The 22,884-nt window shown below is 35.7% G+C and overlaps 1 protein-coding gene across 8 annotated transcripts in view; it reads left to right on the forward strand.

The window, feature by feature from the left end:
* Positions 1–22,884, forward strand: part of TRMT11 (tRNA methyltransferase 11) — a 292,966-nt gene that overhangs the window by 12,546 nt on the left and 257,536 nt on the right. For all 8 annotated transcript variants that reach the window (XR_015726104.1, XM_087865468.1, XM_045805596.2 and 5 more), the window contains 8 exons: positions 1,137–1,218; positions 1,308–1,400; positions 1,643–1,777; positions 2,506–2,662; positions 11,282–11,362; positions 14,255–14,419; positions 16,028–16,100; positions 16,225–16,356. Coding sequence is in view for 7 of the 8 variants with exons in the window: in XM_087865468.1 (XP_087721594.1) it covers positions 1,137–1,218; positions 1,308–1,400; positions 1,643–1,777; positions 2,506–2,662; positions 11,282–11,362; positions 14,255–14,419; positions 16,028–16,100; positions 16,225–16,356 (918 nt within the window). In the remaining variant the exon portion in view is untranslated. The remainder of the gene's footprint in view (positions 1–1,136; positions 1,219–1,307; positions 1,401–1,642; positions 1,778–2,505; positions 2,663–11,281; positions 11,363–14,254; positions 14,420–16,027; positions 16,101–16,224; positions 16,357–22,884) is intronic.

Here is a 22,884-nt window from a genome sequence, read left to right on the forward strand (position 1 = left end):
TCTGTTGTATCTTAGTGCCTAGAACAATTCCTGGTATATAGTAATACTTAATAAATATTTGTCAAATAAATGAATGGATCAAGCTTATTATAATTTCTTTTTTTTTTTTTTAAAGATTTTATTTATTTATTCGACAGAGATAGAGACAGCCAGCGAGAGAGGGAACACAAGCAGGGGGAGTGGGAGAGGAAGAAGCAGGCTCATAGCAGAGGAGCCTGATGTGGGGCTCGATCCCATAACGCCGGGATCACGCCCTGAGCAGAAGGCAGACGCTTAACCGCTGTGCCACCCAGGCGCCCCAAGCTTATTATAATTTCTAAACATTAAGAAAAAATCCTGAATACATGGAAATTGGGGTCATCTATTTTGAATAATTGGGTTTGCTGCTTTTTTACTCTTTGTATGTTTCTATAGCTGAGGTCATCCCGTTAGTGTTGGCTAAGTAAGAGTAGGATTACTGTAGAGGCCCTCTTTCTATAAATTCAGTAGAACGGAAAGGAAGAGTTTGCTTTCAAAGGATAATATTCTCAATGCTAATGGCAGCATTAATTACATTTATAAAGTAGTTCGAAGTTAGATGCACAAAACTATGCTACTGTGTAGATTTGAGTTCCATTACAATGAATTCTTGTTTGTAATGATATTTACTTGTAATTGTTTAAATGTTCCTTGAAATTGGTGGAAGCTTGAGGGTTTGTTTAATAGTAAGAATTTTCTTCTTGTAGTGGTTAGAAAAGTACCTAAAAGTTACTAAATATTAGTGAGTAATAGCTAAATATTAATTGCAACATTTTTAACTGGTCATTTTTGTTTTATGAAGAAAACATTGGGAAGAATTGGATTTACTGCAGCTGCTCACCCGTTTCACAAAATGAATAATGTTACGGGATCATTTGTATTCTAGTATAAAATATAATAATGAAAACTTGGAAAAATCTTGACTTATGTTAAATTTCCTTCTGTGTAAAGTTAAACTTCTCTTTGTGATTTGGACTTATGTTTATTTTTAGGACACATTTCTCATTTATAGCTTAGAAAATATAGGCAATAATTTTATTAGTGGAACAAGTATAAAGAACTAGGGAAGTAATTGTTACATACTACTGCTTGAACTGATTTCGTTATTGATTTCTTAGGTCCATATTTGAACTATGGGGTCATGGAAGATCTCCGGAGGAGCTGTATAGTTCCCTTAAAAACTACCCTGTGGAGAAGATGGTGCGTAGTGAAATGTGTTTTTATATAGGTTTATCTACAGATACTGTAGAATTACGAAGCTTTAAAGAATTTATTTGCTTTTATTTTAGGTTCCATTTCTACATTCAGACTCTACATATAAAATAAAGATTCACACATTTAATAAAACATTGACACAAGAAGAAAAAGTCAAACGAATAGATGTAAGTGAATTTAGCAAAAAAAAATGAAAGAAAAACCTATGAAATTAATGTGGTCTGCTGCTGTTGATATGTAATAATAATTCTCAATTCTGTTAAGTGCTTATTTTGTAGCACATTGTGTGCTAAGTAATTTTCATGTTTTGTCTTAATGCTGATACCAAATGTACAAAGTATGTATTATTATATAAGCACTGTTTTTCCTTTTAAATTCTAATAGAACATGAGAATCACTTATTTTTTAGGCACTTGAGTTTCTGCCATTTGAAGGGAAAGTGAATTTAAAGAAGCCACAACATATATTCTCTGTTTTGGAGGATTATGGTTTGGACCCAAACTGCATCCCTGAGAATCCACATAACATTTATTTTGGTAGATGGGTAAGCAAGTGTCCTTTTTACCTATTTCAGATTGTTTCTTTAAAAGCTTAATGTTAGACCTTTGTATAGGACTCTTTATATGTAGAATTTTAGGAGAGCTGAAGACTCAGAATTACCATATGAATTGAAATGAGTGGAAAATATGTGGTTATGTGTTTTGTTTGTTTTTCCAGAGATTCCTGGGAAGTGCGAGAGGCTTGTTAGATATAGGGCCTAGGTAGGAGGTGGTGTACCAGGAAAAAATAGCATAAAACTTGTCGGAAATTCTGGATTGCTTTTTAAACAGAGAAAAGGCAGAGTGCTGTGGTAACTGAGCGATCTCATTTGTGGAGTTCTCAAATCTAAGCTCACATTCTGAAAAGAAATAAAATTACTCCAGAGCAGTCCTGCTCACTTCCCTGAGGGTAATGGAAGCTGGGGCTTATGTTACAGATTATTGTTTTTAGGAGAAAAAAGAGGTGGGTAAAGTTTATTCACCACCAACCCCTGGAATTATTGCATTCAAATTCAATTCAAATTTAGTTTGAAAAGTCACAGTAAATTGCAACATGCTAAAAAATACAAGGTATTTGTCCATAATTACCTCAATCACATTTTTTAAAGGAACAAGTTTAGAGCAATGGTAAGTGGAAAGAAGTTTTTATCATCAAGATACTGTGGTTTTATTGCGAATGGTTATCTTCAATCTGTTTTATACAGTTAAACTAATTTGAGGAATCTCTAATTAGATTGCAGATGGACAGAGAGAGCTTATTGAGTCATACAGTGTCAAAAAGAGACACTTTATTGGAAATACAAGCATGGATGCTGGTTTATCGTTTATCATGGCCAACCATGGAAAAGTGAAAGAAAATGATATTGTCTTTGATCCATTTGTTGGAACAGGTATTTTTATTTAACTGTTAAACTAGTGCATAGATGTTACTTGTTTATATTAGTCAAGGTTGTAGTAATGTTTTGCTAAAAGATTAGTAAATTTGTACAGAATAATCTTAATTATAAAGAAATAGTGACTAACAGATGACCACATATTTGTGTAATAGCCCAGCGTGCAACACTTGTGCCACTTCAAGAATGGTATGATTTAATTTTGTGGGCTTTTTCCCTAAGTAAACCACTAGGTGGAGGGGCATACCATACATTGCAATACCGTGTACTGTGGAAATGCAAAGGTATACAGTTTATTTAATAGGAAAACTTGGGTGGAAAAAAGACTTGATTGACAAGATAAAAATGTGTTCATCATTTAACATTGATAATCATATACTTACATGGAAAAAAATGTGTCTGATCTTTGATTTGGTTTGTAGAGGTGTATAAGTAAGTGTGAAAATAAGGAAAGTGACTTAATTATCGACGGGCTAGAGCCTGGCTGCTGAAGCTGCAGTCTGTGTTCTGTACACACTTGATTGGATGTCCTCATAATTAACAATGTGTAGAAGTCCTAAGATTCCACACTTACCTCCTCTGATTCCGTGAAGAAATTTTCCCACTTTGCACCATTTTTTGCTGGATCTTACTCATAGCTAGGGAGCACTCATATTTAGGTTTGTCTGGCTAAATTCATTGTGATTCAGATTGTGTTGGAACAAATTATGTCTGCGGTTGGAGTTTCTCCCTGTAGCTGTCTTTCCCCATCAGAAACTTGGGAAGCAGTATTGCCACAATAGCTAACATTGTTGAACTAAAAAGAAAAAAAACTTCCTGAGGAGATTATGGCACAGAGAGAGGTTATGTGACTTGGCCAAGGTTATACAGTGTGTAAATTTCATGAGATTCAAACTCAAGCAGTCTAACTCCAGAGCTCATGCTCTTGACTACTACGCTAGAGCTGTCTCTTTCTGCATTAGAATCTGTTGGCCAGCTGTTACAGCATAAACTAACTTGAGGAATATGACCACATGTGATTAGAAAGAAATAGTATCAAAGTCAAGAGATTTCTAACTGTTGGAATGATTTTCTGTGTTTGTTGTTGAATTAATATGCTAGTGAGTTTCTCTTCTCCCACTCCACCAATGTCTCCATATATTCCCCACCCAGCATTCGACCTATTTCTTTCCTATCCTCATTATCCTTAGTGCCTCCCCCCACTTTTTAAACTTTTATTCGAAATAATGCCAAACTTATAGTAAAGATCCAAGAATAAAAATAGAACAGAGAACACTTACATATACCTGACTCAGATTAAACTGTTGTTAACATTTAGCCTCATTTACTTTATCATTTTCTTTTTATGTTTATTTACACCATTTTGTTTTCTTTACCACTTGAAATTAAGTTGCATCTATCCCATCCCTTTACCTCTCAAATACTTCAATATATATATATATCTCAAGAATGAGGATATTCTCTTACATAACCACAGATTAGTTTTCATTGTTAGCAACTGTACTATTAATACAATACTTTAATGTTCGTATGACATTTTTGTAAATTGACCCACTGATGTCTTTTATACCGTCTTTTTTCCTTTCCAGTCTAGCATCAAGTATTGTATTTTGTCATTGATGTTTCTTTGATCCATTTGATATGGAACAAGTCCACAGTCTTTCTTTTATGAAATTTGCACTTTTGAAGAACACTGTCTCTCCTCTCTTTTTTATTCAGAATGTACTTCATTTGGGTCATTTATTTCCACATGATTAGATTCAGGTTATACACTCCTGGCTGGACTACAACAATGATTTTGTGTCCTCAGGGCATCTGTATGATGGTATCTGCCCCTCATCAGTAATATTCATTTTGATCAGCTGGTTTAGGTGGTGGGTGATTTTCCTATTGTATGATTGCTGTTTTTTCCCCAGTGCAGTTAATAGGCGGCCTGTGGGGACACATGTTAAGACCCATGTAAATATCCTGTTCTGCATCTAAATTTCCCCTCACCCCTGCCAAGTTGTCAGGTTTGGCATTCGTTGTTGATTCTTGCCCGAGCCAGTCTTAACTTTGGTCACAAAGGGATGATTTTCCAATAATAGTACTCCCTCCACAATTACCACGTGACCAAGAGCTCTTTCTTCTCTCCTATGTATTTATTATTAATATAAGCTTGTGGATTCCTCTTAGTGGTCTATAATTCATTACTTAATTATTTTGTTCCTCAAATTGTCCTACGTTTGCCAAGTGGAGCCCTTTTGCACTGAATCTGTCTTTTATTTTTGGGCACTTCTTTCTGGCTCTTCTTTTACCTGCCCAAACCCTGGAATCAGTCATTTCTTCAAGGAAGTGTTGTTTCTTTTAGTGGGGAATGGTATTAGAGACCAAGATCTGGGTGCTAAGTATCTTCATTTTTCGACCCTTTCAGCAGATAAGCTAGGACATTTACATGTGTATGTGCACAATATGCATATAAATGTGTGTGCACGTACACATATCCCTATGTATGTACTGTGTGGGCATGTGGATATATACACATATTGTAGAAATTGTGAATTTTCATATATACTACAAGTTCTAGTCTATCCCGACAGATTTCTTTCTTGCCTATCCCCATTCCATTTTTATATGTGCCTTCTTCCACGGTGAGAATCCTGTTTTCTTTCACCATCTACACATTTATTCTTTTGCTCATTCCCATAACACATCTAAAATAGTTTCAAAATTGCTTTGCCCTTACCACTAAAAGAAAAGCAAAACAATACAAAAACCCTATTAAAAGGATATGTTTTTAGGCTATGTATTCAGTTCTCTACCCCACCTAAAGGGCAGTAAAGTCAAATATTGTGCTTTCTTTTTATTCCCCTTCATTTAAAAATCAGTTCGGAGTTCATTTTTTTCAGATTTCCTCAGTTTTAGATTTTTTTACCTCCTTCCATCCGTGTTTATTTATTTTTAAATATGTAGAAGATCAATTTGCTTCCAAAAGTCAACTATACGAGAGGTATACTCAAATATCACTCCTTTCCATATCTCTTCCATTCTCATCCCCATCCCTTGTAGATAACCAACTTCTTTTTTTTTTAAAGTTGATTCTTCTTGTTTGTTTTTTTTTTTGTAATGATAGGCAGATATATGTACATTTTATTTCTACTTCTTTCTTACACCACTTTGCTTTTCTCAATTAACAGTTTTTCCTGAAAATCACTGTCTGTTAATTCATAGGGATTGTCTTCATTCTTTTTTATAGTTGTACTCTATGGGTGTATATACTATGATTTATTCAAATAGTCTCCTATACTTGGACATGGGTAGTGTCCAGTATTTTAGAGTTACAAATAAAGCCTGCAATTAATACTCTTTCGTATATATACTTGCATAATGTTGGAGATACGGCTCTAGGGTAAATTCTTAAAAGTAGAATTGCTGGTTTAAGAATGTATGTATATTGCTAAACCTTGCTTCACCAGCAGAGTTTACTGTCAAGGTTTCGAAATGTTGCCAGTCTGTTGGATGAAAACATAATCTCAGTGTAGTGTTATTTTGTATTTCTCTTATTATGAGTGAAGTCTAATAACCTTTTATATATACACACATATATATTTTAACATATAATGTATTATATATTAAAATTGTTTCAGGGGTACAGGTCTGTGATTCATGAGTCTTATGTTAATACCCAGTGCTCATTACAACACATACCCTCCCCAGTGTCCATCACCTAGTTACCCCTCCCCTCCAGCAACCCTCAGTTTGTTTCCTATGATTAAGAGTCTCTTATGGTCTGTCTCCCTCTGGTTTGTCTTTTTTCATTTTTCCTCTCTTCCCCTATGAGCCTCTGCCTTGTTTCTTAAATTCCGCATATTAGTGATAGCATATGATAATTATTTTTCTCTCATTGACTTATTTCACTTAACTAGTTCCATCCATGTTGTTGCAACCTTTTATATTTTAAGGGCTATTTTAATAATTTTATTGGAAATATTTTTCATGTCTTTTGCCCGTTTTTATGTAGACATTTCTTTATTTTTGAAAGTACTTGTATGTTAGGGAATTAGCCCTTCCTCTTTTTTCTTGTTTTTTGTATGTATGCAAAGATATATACATATGTATATTACATGCGTGTGTGTGTGTGTGTATACAAAACCAAATATTTTCTCCCAGTTTGCCATTTATTTTTTGACTTTGCAAGCAGTTGACTTTTGCCATGCAAAAGTTTTTCCTACATCTAAGTTAGAGAGGTATCTAGCTATGTATTTCTTCTAGTACGTTTATAGTTTTAGTTTAGTTTCCTAGATCTCTGGTCTGTTTGGAGTTTTTTTATATGCTGTGAGGAATGGATCTATAAATTTCTCTTTTTTCCAAATGCTAAACCTTTTATTAATCCTTAATTTGTTCTTGGACTTTAAAAACTTTTTCTGTGAATGAGAAGAATTCTTCGACAAACATACGTGCACATAATGCTTAATATGTATACATACATGTAGACAAGACTATAAAGTCTAAAAATAGTGTTCCTAGTATAGGTAAAACTTCTTTCCCTTGATGTATATGAGGTTGGGTATATTATGGAATGCTAACTGTAATAAAAATATTGATTACCTTCAGTGGGAGTAAGTGGCAAGGAGACCTGCCCCTAATTTGCTTTAGAGCAGCTCCTTAGAGTGGGTAGTAAATCTTGGTCCTGTGATTGTTTACATAGGACAATTAACTGAAAATTACAAAGAGGAAGATCTTTGCCAAGATGCTGCTAAAATTTGTCTTTGTAATTCGTGTTTCTAGTTTAAGCATAGCTTTAGAACTTTAGTTTTTAGTGCTTTTGTTTTGAAATTGGTGATATAATTGTGAATGGGCCCAATTCTTAAGTATAGTTTGTGTTTTTTCTTGGGCCTTTTGTCTCACTGATGGGTAGTACCTTCTGAAGGATTGGGGAAATACTAACCCTGTGCCCTCCTCCATGGCCATAGTTTTTCAAAAATATTTTTGATAGTATTTTTTCCTGGTTTCCTTTTTCTAATATTTAAAAATAAAGTCATGTGTATCCAATCCTTTCCCATTTTAAAGGCACAAAATTGAAATATATTAGTTTCCCAAATGTTTAATCCACTGACTTCTCATGACCTGTGATTTTCTCAAGGTTATAGGATAGCATAGAAAGCTTCTGGGAAACTGAAAGGAGAGATATAATCTTTTCCTGCCTAAATGCCTTTCCTTTTTCTTTAGACAGTCTGCCGTTGTCTAGAATGACATTATGAGCTGTAGAAACATACTTTCCTTTCCATTTTAGTGAATACATTCTTTTCATTTTAATAAGATTTTTTAAAAAGTTGTGTACTTCCATTTTTTTTCTGAGGGAGAAGATACCTATCATTGGGCCAGCTCTTAGTAGTTATGAAGTCCTGTTGTTCTAATATGAGTATGGCTGAACGATTGATGAGCATGATATGTTGAATACCTAAAATGGTACAGGCCTGCATATGATATACAAGAGTTGTGAATGGTATACAACTCTTATTAATTGAGTGTGCAACTTTACTTAATTTAATAACAAATTTTGCTTTTGTTTATCTAATTGGTAAGCTAAGTGTATATTTGTTTCAATTGGTGCTGACCCCAGAGGAGAGAAAATGGTATAGAGAAGAGAGCAAATAGAGTGAGTTTTAAATCCTTAATCTATTAGTTATTATGTCACTTTGGGCAACGTTCTCAACTTGTTTGGGCCTCAGTTCCATCATTGATAAAATGGCAATAGTAATATATTGTGAGGATTAAGTGAGGTAATAGTTGTATATGAAATTCTTAGGAAGTTGCCTGACACAAGGTAGACTTTCAGTAGACTGTAATGGTTATCATTATTATTTTTAAATTATTATTTTGTTAGGAACTTAGATGCCTTTTTGGTGAAAGATGTTAGATATAGTCAATATTGAATGGTGATGATGAACAATTTGGCCATGAACTCATTTTCTAGTCCCTTCTTCGGCTGATTTCCAAGATACTCATAATTTGCAACTGTTGGCAAATTGTGACAGCAGGCGAGGAAACTGAGGGTTAAAATTGTAAACATTAATTCTTTATTTATAATGAAAGTAGTTGGTACAAGCAGGCACACAGCCAGTTGCTGTAGGTAGCTGTGATATGATTTTATGACAGAGGTCCATAGATATTCCTTTTCTCCTTCCCCTCTCTCAAGTGAGTCAGCTATTTTAGTAATTGGGAATATACCCAGGAGACCAGTATGCACTCCTTGGCTGCTTCTACCTTCAGATGAGCCATAGTGTAAGGAAAAGAGTGCAGCTCCTTTGGAATTTTATCATTGCAGAATGATAGACACAGGTGCCAGGTGTTGGGAAACTCTGTCCTGGTCCTGGGTGGAAACTATGGGGGAGGAAAAGAGACAATTCGGAGAGAGGTAACTGGTCTCTGTAGGTCTGTGGAATAGTCTCTGCTTCCTTCCTGTTTTTGTCCACAACTCTCTGTAGTCCCCTTTTCCTGAGTTTCCTAGTTTATCTGGTAAAATTTCTATTTTCTAGCAATATCCTTTTGGTCAGGCTGCTAGTGTAACTTACCTGAGTTCATTTTGAAAGAGGATAAAGTAGATATAGTAGTATTCCATTTTTCCTCCTTGTCTCCTTATCTTTCAGCAAAACCAAAGCCCAGCCTCTCGTTTCTACACTTTTGTAAGGCTTTCCACTTAAATCTCTAATGATGAAAATCATAAATTAGTTTCTGTATTACAAATAAATTCCACTTATGTCCTTTTGCCTATAAGATATTGCCCTAACCTTAAAGTGGTTACTATTTAAGTAAGGAGAAATTAGAACACTGAGTTTGTGGTATTTGTACATTTGATAGCATAATAAATTGGATGAGTCACATTACCTGCCCCTCATCACTTCACCCCTCCTTTATCACGCCTTCTTCCACCAGAAAGCTTCAGGGAAACGCTAACTGAGGTATAATGAAATGTAAAAAATGCTTCAATTTAATTGAGAAAACAACTAGATGATTAACAGTGATTACCCCGTGACCAGTTCAGAGAAGCTAATTTATAATGATTTTATTTAAAACTTTGAAAGCTTAAAGGGCACAAAGTTAACTAACAGATGCAGTCTAACAGATTATTCATCTCCTTTCAGCAGTGTACTCTAAATTGGGTCTTCTCAAAACTCACTCTAACCAAATGGATAAGGTTCTGTTTAAGGAAGCACAGGAAAGCTTTTCTGTTCCCCTTGACAACTAGTTCTTCTAGGTGAGTATCTGCCTTAATTGGCAGAATTGTAGTAATTCCTCGTAATTTGGGTGAAGTGATTTTGTGAGTATTCCAGGTCATCACAATACAGTATCTTTCCTAAATATGGATGATTCCATTTATAGAACAAGACTGAGGGCTTACTTAGCTTCCCTCTCATACAGATGCTTCTTGTAGTTAGTATGAAGGAACTTAGGTTTTGGTTTCTGCTGTTCTTTTTTTAGTCCTCCATTCTCTACTTCATGGAATCCAGTAGTAGTAGTAGTAGTAGTCAGTTACAGTATTTTTCACAAGCAAAGTCTCTTTATTTAAGTGCATGTTCCCAGACTGTGTTTTAAATGGCTATGGAAGGAAAACCATTAATTTATAGATCTTGACCCTCTGGAGGCACTACCCATCTTAATTTTAGAGATTACTTTTGAGAAGGGTATATGGGAAAATATAGAGAGAGTCTGTGCATAGTTTAAGAATATATTTCCGATGTCAGTTTTGACTGACAGACCTTTCTATGGTATAGCTATTAGGACTAAGAGCATTTTAATTTGGATGATTAAAAAAAGTAAAGTTCAATGGAAAGTAGAGTTATTAAAATAACTTTGGTTTTTTTCCTTAAACAATTTAAAAATATTATTTCCTTTTATTTTAAAGGGTTTCATTAATTTTTAAATCTTTATTAGGATTTTTCTCTGTGAGCTGGGCACAGCTATTAAGTTAGTCTAGTCAAATTGTGTTGGGACTTTTATTCTTACTTCGATCACAGCACTAAGGAAACTAAAAAGTCATTGTATTATTTTCTTGTGTGTGCTTGATAATAGTTATTCAGAAATTCATATTTACAGTTTAAAAAGAGGTAATTGCTTCACTGATTACAGGAATAACTATTTCTTGTCCTAATATTTTAATTTTTGTAGGGATTAATGTCTTACATATTAATTAATGCCCCCTTAAGTAATTTGAAACTCAGGCTTCCATGGGAATTGAGCCCAGTTGTCAGAATTTATTTATTGCTAGCTCTTTTATATAGCAGCTTTATATGCTCATTGGTAAGTAAGGAGTAAGATGCTTTGTATAGACCTCTCAAAATCAGATGAAAATCTCTAAATATACATTATTTTGATTAAAAAAAAGGTAATTTTCCCTAAGCAGTATGTTTAAAGTAATGATGACAGTACATATATTAATTCCCTACATTGTGACCAATGTAGTGAGAACAATTTAGAGGTTTAATTCTGAGGCTTGCAAAATATGGTCAGGACCAGTGTTACTGTCTGGTACTCTGCCTACAGCTAGTTTGTAAGACTCTAGATCAGACTCAATAGGGGAAGAAACGAGAGTCTGGGGCTTTCTGGTTAACAGACCATAATTGTGTGATTTTTCAGGTGGCCTTCTGATAGCATCTGCTCATTTTGGTGCATATGTTTATGGGACAGACATAGACTACAATACAGTTCATGGCTTGGGTGAGTAGAGGTTCTAGACTGTTATAGTCTTTGTTCTTGTACCAAATGTGCCTTCAAAATAATTAAATGGGTTTATGTGGCATTATGCATCTATCTTTAATGTTAAGATACAGAGTTGTGATATAATGTAGTTTTATTTATTCTTACAAACAATAAGATTTTGTTGGATATCTGCTTTTTATGAAGTGATTCAGTATGTGCAAAGTGGTCTCCTGGGGGAACACAAAGATGAAAAAGAAAAAGCTCCCCTCACAGTCTTAGAGAGATTTTTAAAAAGTTGGCAAACTCTAAGGTTGTAAACTTTAGGCTTGGGAAGGAAGTAGGACAGGGACTAGCCATCTTCTAATCAGCGTGTCCATGTTAATAACATACAGTTTCTATTTAAAGATTATCACCATTTTTTATTCATAATCGTACTCTTGCATGAATACTGGATTAATTTCTGGTCCTTGAGTACCATATTGTTTTTAATTCCATAACCAACCAAAATATCTTTGAAGCGGTGACAGTGACAGTAACTTAGAAGATTCTGCATTAGACTCAGGTTAACTCGAGGCAAACATTTGCTTGCTCTTGAGGCAATTTTGGAAACTGTTTTAAAATCTAGACACTTTGCTAATGATACATGATTGGATGGAATTGAATCAAACTGAAGAAAGTATTTCCATATACCTGAATGGTACTAAAAATGTCAAGTTTCATTGATGATTTTGAAATTCTATTTATGGTGTATTCCATTATTATAGCTAGAATCAGCCCTTTGAACACCCTTTTTCTTTTTTACCACCCAGTTTTTCTCAAGTTATTGTATTGATGAGAATTTATTATATCTTTTTTTTTCTGAAACAATTTGCCATATAGTGTTCTACTACCTCTCTTTTTTCCTACCTTGACTCTAAGGAATTTAATAATATTTATCATAAGGAGAATTGGTTATGTTTTATCAAGTTCACCTAAATGGGCTAACCAGAAAAAGATATTCTTGGCAATATGATAGAGCAGACAAAGTGCTAAGAAGAATTAGTCCAGTTTGCTTTTAGTAGAAGCAGTATATTTGCTTTAAGGAGATTGTCCTATATAATTTATTAGAATTCTTATTTATGGAAGTTATATTTTAATCTTTCAGTCTACTTAGGTAGAATTCTGATGGAGGTAGAATTTTCTCAGAACTTATCCAAGATGTTGTTAAATATGCCCTCTGTTTCATGTGCTTGTAATCACTTTCTATACTCTCAAATATTCTCAAAATCTCTTATTTTAAAAATATAAAACCTTTCCTATCACTTCTGTAGGGGCCCTCTGGCTGCCACTTTGTTTTCCACTTCCTTTTGCCAAAGTGCATCTTGAAAACTAGCATTTACTTGCTGCCTCTTCTTTTCCATCTCTCACTGTCTTCTATTATTTTCTAGCTCCCACACCTACTGAAAACTCTTACTAGGGCTACAGATCTATAGTATTCAGCAGTGTTGACCTTTGTAAAGCCTCCCTTGGTTTCCTGGACTGTGTGGCCTCATCGGGTGGTACTTTTACTTCTTTGGCTGTTCCATCTCCATCTCCTGAAGGCCCTTTGGATTTCTTTGACCTGTGCTAACATGTTGCTGTTCCCCAGGCTTCTCTTTTTGACCACTTCTCCTCTCACAATGCATGTTATGCAGAGTCATGTCATTCTTCTCCTTTTGACTTTTTTAAGTTTTGTTTTTATTGTAAAGGAGATCAAGATACAGAAGAGTGTATAAAAATAGAATAATTATAGAACAAACCTGTAACTGCCACCTAGGTTAATAAAAAATGTCATTCATTCTTATGGATTTAACTTAAGTGCATATACTGGTATCTCCTCAGTGTATATATTCGGGCTTCTAACTACCCACTGAGTAGCTCTTTCCGAATGTTCTCTGGGTAGCTGAGAGGCACAATCAGTACACCTCAAATCCCATTTTTTCCCCTAACCTCGTGGTTTCTCTAATTTTTTTTTTTTTTTTTTTTTTTTTTTTTTTTTGAGAGGAGGCAGGTAGGGGCAGGCAGAGAGGGAGAGAGAATCTTTTTTTTTTTTTTTTAAAGATTTTATTTATTTATTTGACAGAGATAGAGACAGCCAGCAAGAGAGGGAACACAAGCAGGGGGAGTGGGAGAGGAAGAAGCAGGCTCATAGCGGAGGAGCCTGATGTGGGGCTCGATCCCGGAACTCTGGGATCACTCCCTGAGCTGAAGGCAGACGCTTAACCGCTGTGCCACCCAGGCGCCCTGGGAGAGAGAATCTTAAGCAGGCTCCATGCCAAGCTTGGAGCCCAGTGGTGGGCTCGGTCTCATGTCCCTGAGATCATGACTTGAGCTGAAATCAAGAGTTGGGTGCTTGACCAACTGAGCCACCCAGGCACCCTGGTTTCTCCTATCTTAATCAAGAGTATCATCATCCACTTGTGTCTCCTAAACCAGAACTTTTGAACTTCTTCCTTCAACCCCCACTTTAACTTTTCATCTGTAATGTCTCCATTTGGCCTGTTCGCTCCTTCATTTCCCAAGTTTGCTCTCTTCATTTCTGTTTCATTTATCTGATTCATCCCTGTTTCTACACGGGCCTATATGCTCCTGGAGGAAGGGGACCATGTTCTATACAGCTTTGTGTCTTACTTGTATATGCTTTCAATTCAGTAAGTATTGAATGAGTGTTTAAGGCGGTTTTACTTGAAAGATGATAGAACAAGATCAGTTGGACAGTACATTTTACTGTTCAAAATATATTTTTGTATTAAGTTGAACTAAAAATAACTTTATGTAAATAAAGTTAAGATTTTAAGTGAAAGCAAGTTTTATTTGAGTAGATGTAAGATAAGAAATAAGAATGCTCTATTTGGTTTAGTAGTTTCTGTGTTCCTTTTTCTTTCCCTTTAGGAAAGGCTAGTAGGAAAAACCAGAAATGGAGAGGACCAGATGAAAACATTAGGGCAAATCTTCGTCAATATGGTTTAGAGAAGTATTACCTTGATGTCCTGGTTTCAGATGCATCTAAACCTTCCTGGAGAAAGGGCACATATTTTGATGCAATCATCACCGATCGTAAGTTTATTTTTATACAAAAGTAAGAGTAGGATTAGTTTCCTAAAGTCATTTACATTTAAAGTAGAAAATTTATCAACATGCAGAAGAATACTGGCTTGTACTACTCTTCACTCCCACCCCACCCCCTGACTTCTTCACATAGTGAGAAGGAAAAAAATGTGACCATAAGGCAGGATACCAATTTAATTAAGTAGTTGAGAGTTTACTATTTTGGTTTTTTAAATTATATAGAGTAACTTGTCTTTCCTTTTTCTCTTCGGTTTATTTTTTGGAGCATATATTTGTTTAAAATTTTTGACTATAATTGGTTATTAATATACCAATTGAAGCCAAAATGTCATTTGCAATTAGAGTGTCAGATGTCAAAGAAGAGTTTTATTTTTTGATTTTTTTAAAAAAAGATTTATTTATTTGAGAGAGAGAGAGAAGATGGGTTCCCCCCACCCCTTGAGTTGTGGGGAGGGGCAGAGGGAGAGAATCCTCAAGCATACTATCCACTGAGCGTGGAGCCCAACATGGGGCTTAGTCCCACAACCATGAGATCATGACCTGAGCTGAAACCAAGAGTCAGACACTCAACCGACTGAGCCATCCAGGTGCTCCAAAGAAGAGAGTTTTAGATATCACATAATTCTCCATGTGTAAGCATTGGTGTTATGTTTAGCTTTGTTTTTGTAGCACATGTTTTCACTGACATCTCCATTCTAGAGTTACAAGAAATTTGGGATTCTGTGAGTCAATAGGCTTGTGAACCCACTGAGATTCAGGAATGTGAATGAGAACTTGTTTTCCTGTGCCTCATGAGTTCTGGGCTTTGCAGGAATCCTATCTAAGAATAGGCTGGGCTTTTCTACTGTATTTTGCAGTAAATCTGTAAATAGTGGCAAGTGTATCTCAACCCTTCCATCTCAGCTCATTTCAGTTCTTTGGTAATTTAGGTGGTTTCAGCTTTAACAAAAGAAAAATTATCAAGGTATTACACTGTCAGTATGAATCTGCTTTACAAAAATTGGGGGCTTTTCATTAATCTAATTTATTGTTTGTTCTCATTATGTATATTTACATAAAGTATGTAACTTTTTTTAATCCATAGAGAGTGAGTTGGATACACTGTGGCCTTTTACCCCTATACTGCAGTGTGTATTTCCTAAGAATAGGGATAGTCTCTTAGGTAGCTGGAGTATAGTTATCAGTTTCAATAAGTCAATGCAATAGTTGAATTTTATTTTGTCATCCACGTTTGTTAGTCACCCAGTAATATTCCTTTATTTATTTTTTTGTTTTTCCCTCTGGGACAGTATCCAGTCTGGTGTCATGTTTTTCATTTGGTAATATCTCTTTTAGGCCTTTTTTAGTTTGTCACACTGTCACAGCCTTTCTCTCTTTTTATGACATTGACATTTTTGAAGAACATAGTGCCCTGCTGTCCTTCCCAATGTTTTAAATAGAATGTTCCTTGTGTTATGCATTCTCGGCTGGAATATTTCATAGGTGGCGATGTGTTCCTCTCCGAGTATCCCATCTGGAGGCCCATGATATCCATCTTCGCCTAACTGGTGATTAGGTGACTTTTGACTATCCATGTTATTTGTGTTTTTTGTCTAGCTCCATATGGTATCAGAGAGTCTACAAGAAGAACAGGTTCTCAGAAGGAAATACCGAAGGGAATGGAAAAATGGTAAGTGAAAGTTAAATATAGTATGTTACTATTTTGAGAAGAAGCGTGTTGTTCTTTTTAATTAGCTAAGTTTAACGGTCTTAAGGTTTTTCACTGATTTTGAAATTTTGTTTTCTTTTTCTAGTCCAGAAAGCCATGTTCCTGTTTCCTTGAGTTATCATCTGAGTGATATGTTTTTTGACCTGTTAAACTTCGCAGCTGAGACCCTCGTATTAGGTGGAAGACTAGTCTACTGGTTACCAGTGTATACACCAGAGTATGTAATGTTAAATAATTTTATTTTTAATTTCACTTTTATATTATCTGTATATCTAACATTTTTCCCTATTTTTAATTGGATTCAGGGTAAATATCTTTGTGTTTAATGTTTATAATAGTCTTTGTTTACCTACATATGTGTATAAAACAGGCCCCATCCTCTTATTGATTGAATTTCTTTGACCTTTTTATTTTATATCAGGAGTTGGCAAACTATAGCCTGTGGGCCAGGTATGGTCCTCACCTGTTTTTATAAGGCACTTGAACTAAGGTGGGTTGAACTAAGATGGGTTTTTACATTTTTAAAGAGTCATTAAAAAAGAAAAAAACAAAGAACATGTGACATAAATGTATGTGGCCCACTAAGGCTAAAATAATTACCGTCTGGCCCTTTAGAGGAAAAGTTTGCCAAACCCAGTTGTGTTACCTTACCTCAGGGTCTGATATATCATGACTGTTGGTAACTGTTTTGCCAGGCCACAAACATAGGTATTTTTAACAACTTAGTTGAGGGATTCATCTGCTTACAACCTAGTTTTAATATATATTGGCTATTATGATCACCTTAAATGCAATAAATCTTTTTTAAAAGCTAACACCAAAATAAAAGCTTTGCTTCTATTTAAAGCCCTGATTATGTTCCACATTATTGGTTTGGGTTTTATTATTCAGTAATTATTAATTATAAACAGATCTGTGTACATCAACAGTGAAACACAAGATGTCTTGAATAAGACAGGATCTTTAAATTTGAAAGGTAATTTAATATCAAACTCAAAATTTGGCTGTTTCTCCAATCTGCCATAGTAATCTTTTTAAAAAATTATTGTAGTTCCGATGTTTACTATACGTAATTGTACAGAAAGCATTTCAGAACAGTATTAACCTGTCTGTCTTTTCAAAATGGCAGATGGTCCTCAGCAGTTGGAAGCTGTGCTGATTTTTATTTTACAAATGTTGTGTTGGAAGTTACTGTGGCCTGACTTTAGTCACACATTTATTAGCTGATAAGACTGTACATATTCATGCCCAGGCTCCTTAATACTGGCCTTATGTTTTGCTGCCAGAGATAATCTCATTTAATCTTTTCACTTTAGAAATAAGAAAAATTAATTCCAAGGAGTGAAGTGACTTGTCTACAGTTAATAGCTAGCTGACTATTTGGTTTCCTTATTCCTTCCTGTGGCTATGTTCACTTAATTCAACAGTCTACCAGATCTCAGGTGCCTGGTATGTGAAGTGATAGATGGAGTTTTACCAATATTTTTGGAGAAGGTCACTTTTGTTTGTTTCTATACAAAAGTGTTTCCTGCCTTAGACAAGCTGAATTCCAGCAGCACGCTTACAGTTTTTTTGAGTTTTATTTATTTGAGAGAGAAAGTGTGCATGTGCATGCGTGCATGCAGTATGGGGGAGGGGCAGAGGGAGAGGGAGAGAGAGAATCCCAAGCAGACTCCCCACTGAGCTTGGAGCCTGATGCAGGGCTGGACCCCATGACCCCAAGATCACCGAGCTGAAACCAAGAGTCGGACACTCAACCAACTGAGCCACCCAGGTGTCCTCCCCCCTTTTTTAATTAAAGATTTATTTATTTATTAGAGAGATAGAGAAGCTTATGGTTTTAATTCAATTTTCAGGACTAAATTTTTAAGAAATCTATTTTGAGATAATTTCAGACTTATGTAAAAGTTTCAAATGTAACACAAACTCTCCTCATCCAGATTTTTCAACTGTTAATGTGCACTTACTGTATCTTCTTTCCTCACCCATTACATTAATCACATGTCCATTATCATTCATCTTTTTTGGAACTATTTGCGAAGTTGCAGATAATGATGCCCCATAACCCCACATACTTCATTGTATTTCTCAAAAACAAGAACATTCTTGTCAAACCGCAATCAACCCTCCAAGTTTGGAAATCAACATTGATAACACTGCTGTCCATGTTATGGACCCTATTCAAATTTTACCACTTGCAGTCCATCTGAGAAAATGTGCTCTATTAATCCATCCTGTCATTCTCCTCCAGTCTGGAATATGTCCCCATTCTTTTCTTGTCTTTGTGTCCTTAACAGTTTTGTAGAGTATGTGGCTTATATTAAAGGTTGGCCCTCAAACAGGGTCCATGTGATTGTTTTGTTTTGTTTTATTTTTTTTAGAGAGGGAGGTGGCAGGGAGAGGCAGAGAGAGAATTGATGTTTCTTTTATGAGCAGATTCAGGTAGTGCCCTTGGTAAGAACACCACAAAAATTATACTATGTTTTTCTTGCATTATATCATGGGGCACATGGAGTTAACCCACTAGAGATCTTAAACTTGATCATCTGATCATTTTGTTCTCTTATCAGGGTTCTCCACATCATTTTCTTTTCTTTTTTTTTTTTTTTTAAAGATTTTATTTATTTATTTTACAGAGAGAGAGACAGCCAGCGAGAGAGGGAACATAAGCAGGGGGAGTGGGAGAGGAAGAAGCAGGCTCATAGCGGAGGAGCCTGATGTGGGGCTTGATCCCATAACGCCAGGATCACGCCCTGAGCCGAAGGCAGACGCTTAACCGCTGTGCCACCCAGGCACCCCTCCATTTTCTCCTTTGGTTAGTATTTCATGGGGGAAGATATCCCAAGATTACATCAGTATCTCATTCTTCATCAAATCACTATTCACATTGACACCTCCTTGTGTACTTAGTTTTTGGCATTTCTGACTGTCCACTATTTTGTACTTCATTATTTAATTATAATTGAAGTTGAATGTACTTAAGAATATCTTTTGTAGTTCTTTTTTCCTTTTTTTTTATACAAAATTAAATTGGAGGTACTTTTAAGTAATTATAATATTTCTAAAGATCTTACAAAATGGACACTGGATATTTTTTCAGTGACTTCTTGATTTTAGTAATTTTCAACAAGGGAAAATTTCCAAATGCATATTATCAAAGGGATATTTTATTTTTGTAAGGTTTTATTTATTTATTTATTTGACAGAGAGCAAGAGAGCACAAGCAGGGGGAGGGGCAGAGGGAGAGGGAGAAGCAGGCTCCCCACTGAGCAGGGAGCCCAACGCAGGACTCCATCCCAGTACCCTGGGATCATGACCCGAGCCAAAGGCAGACGCCCAACCATCTGAGCCACCCAGGTGTTCCTATCAGAGGGCTATTTTAGAAGTAGAAAAGGGATACCTGTTTTTATCACTTTTTTTACCTTAGATATTTATCAAGGGAAAGATTTCGTCCAGGTATGTGGCTAATGCACACATGGGAAGACTATGATATTTACTTCCCTGACTTCATCCCTGGAGAAAGTTATGTCTATGTCCTCTGATGTTCATTACTAGAATTCTGTTTTTCCTTCCCTTTATTATTTTTTTTTCTGTTTATACTTTCATTTGCATTTATTTTATGTAGAATTTACTCCCAGGCAGTAAGTTTTTGTTTCTTCAGTTTCTTCTGGGATATTGTTTTTTTCTGTGCAATTTCCTCTTCTGGTTTAGAAACAGTCTGCTCTTTTTCAGTAAGGATCATCTCAACGTGGCAGGAGAGCTCACATATAGGTTAATCACATATAGATTAGACCATGAGCCCTGTAAGTTCTATTTTGTATCTTGGGGGCTTTGTTCACCTGGATGTGCTTAATGACCAGAAAATCTACATCCAAACCCTTAAATTCAGCATTACTCTCTGTATTTGTAAGCATGTGCAGTAAAAATTCACTCTTTTTGGGCCACCAACTGTTTGGCCTGGGCACACGTACCAACTCCACCATGTAGCGACACAGTGGCACACATGGCTTCTGTGGTGTGACATCCTTCAGATAGTTGGTGGCTTTTCAGATATGCATACCCTTGATGGCCTGGGCAATTTCGCGTGTGTTCTTAAAGTGAACAGGAAGATTTGGACCTCTTGATTTGCATGATTTTTAGGGTTCCTGGGTCAAGTGAATAGCAAACCATTTTCAGAGGTCACCTCAGGCCGATTATGGAAAGAAGATCTCTTTCCCTTTAGCCTAAGGTGATCTTACTAATGAATTATTATTACTGTTAACTTATTAATGAACTTAGTTTGTCTTGTGTTTGTTAGGAAATGAATTATTTTCACTTCTGTATTATATGTCATACAAAATCTTTGTTCTTTTAAAATAGCACAATATTATTGTGAATTTAAGACCAAAATCATCTGCAAAAGTTTGAAATAATGTTCTTCTGAATTAAACAATTTAGAATTAGTTTATGTTGTATTAAAAAATAACTTTTTATTGAACTAAGAATAAAGATTTCATTTTAAAATTATTCATTAGCACAGCCCAATTTTAAAACTTTTTTACTTTTGGTGTGGTGAGTATAGGCTTTTAGTCCTAATACTGAATTCATTTAGTCAACCAAATTCTGTTATATGATTCAAGTTTAAAAGTAAGAATTACAGGGGTGCCTGGGTGGCTCAGTCAAAGTGTCTGCCTTTCGCTCAGGTCATCCCAGAGTCATGGGATCGAGTCCTGCATTGGGCTCCCTGCTCAACGGGGAGTCTGCTTCTCCCTCTCCCTCTGCCTCTTACCATGCTTGTGCTCTTGCTCTCAAGCTCTCTCTCTCTCTTTCTCTCTCTCTCTAGCACACGCTTTCTCCCTCATGCTCTCAAATAAATTAAATAAATAAATAAAATCTTAAAAAAAATAATTACATATTATAATCAAGTTCAGGTATTATTCTTTAAACCCAGAACATTTTGAAAAGTATAAGACATAATAAAAATAAAGTACTACCTTAAAGCTTAGTTATTTGTGAAGAATTGTTAGAGCTGATAATTGAAAAAGGGGTTTCTGTTTGGCAGTTTATTTTCTTTATTTTTTTTAAGATTTTATTTATTTATTTGACAGAGAGGGAGGCAGCGAGAGAGGGAACACAAGCAGGGGGTGTGGGAGAGGGAGAAGCAGGCTCCCAGCAGAGGAGCCTGATGTGGGACTTGATCCCAGAACGCTGGGATCGTGACCCGAGCTGAAGGCAGACGCTTAACGACTGAGCCTTCCAGGCGCCCCCGTGTTTGGCAGTTTAAATTGCAGTGAAGAAATTGCTACTCAACAAACTTGCTGTATTTACTTAAATATAGATTTCCCCACTTCAGTGTATTTTTTTGCCAGCATCACGATGCTCTGTACACTTTGTGTCTTTTCACCTTTATTTATTCTGTCCGCATTGCTTGATAAACCATTTCTTCTTTCCTCAGCTGATAAAATTCTAGTCATCTTTCAAGGCCTGGCTTAACTGTCACCACCTGTATGATACTTTTCCAACCCTTCTCAGCAGAATTAATCTTTCCTCTGTGCTCTCATAGTAGTTTATTCTTAACACTCATTGAGACTGACCACATAAACTTGCTGTAAACTGTTTGGTGTTTATGGGTTTATTATTCATGGTTTCAGCTACTCGCAAGTCACTCTGAAGACCGTGTGGTAATCATTTGGATGGCATAAATTCAGCTCACGTGTGTTTGATGTCATAGGCATTGCCAAGCCACTAAGTGCCGCTGTCTGCTGAGGCTTTATGTATCCGTATAGTGTTCTTTTCTAATTGGCGTTAGACACAGATTACTCTCTTGAGGTGATTAGAAACTGCATAGAAATCCCACTGCTACTGCTTGTGATAAAAACATTGACAAAGTAAAGAAGCTTAATAAAGTATGCCCCAGAGTAGGATTTGGGGGGTACATTTTGTTTCCCACTTTTACTGAGAAGTACTTGGCATACCTCACTGTATAAGTTTAAGGTGTATATAGCATGATGGTTTGATTTATGTAGGGGATAAACTTTAACTCTGGTAAAATGAATTTTGGAGTGGCTCAGAGCAGTGAGGGGAACATGTTGTGGGTTTTTTTTTTTTTTTTTTTTGTATTATGATGTTCAGTTAGCCACCATATAGTACATCATTAGTTTTTGATGTTCACCCAGTGCTCATTTTTTCATCTCTTAACTTGGAAACAAGGAAAAGGGATCCCTTGACCTGTTTTCAGTGAGTGCTCTAATCAGTGCAAAATCTGTTCCTCAAATGGGAGGTGAAATTCTAGTGACGTTTGGAAATAGCTTGAGGCGTGAAGATTCATGGGAAAATGAGCGTCAAAATTGATTCATGGAAAAGCTAGGGGCCTATGTATACAGTTAGTTTTGCTTTTTAAAAAAATAATGTAATATAATTTGTATGTCATGAAAGTCACCTTTTTACAGTTTACAACTCCATGGTTTCTCGTATATCCACAAAGTTGTGCAAACATTACCACTTTCTAATTCTGGAACATTTTTGTCACTCCAAAACAAACCCCATACACATAAGCAATCACCACTTCTGCCCCTGGCAGCCCCTCATCTATTTCTGTGGACTTTCCTATTGTGGCTGATTTAGGTTTTAAATAGATGTTTGGGTTGTAGGAATATAGTAATAAAAATGAAATGAAGATAGCATACCATCCTATCATAACGACCCAGGCATGGTACAGATTTATGGCTTCCATTTAATGGTTTGCAAACAACTCATTCCAGTATGT

The sequence above is a fragment of the Ursus americanus genome, chromosome 11, assembly GCF_024610735.1.
Source record: "Ursus americanus isolate L20-20 chromosome 11, mUrsAme1.1.p, whole genome shotgun sequence".
NCBI classification, from domain to species: domain Eukaryota; kingdom Metazoa; phylum Chordata; class Mammalia; order Carnivora; family Ursidae; genus Ursus; species Ursus americanus.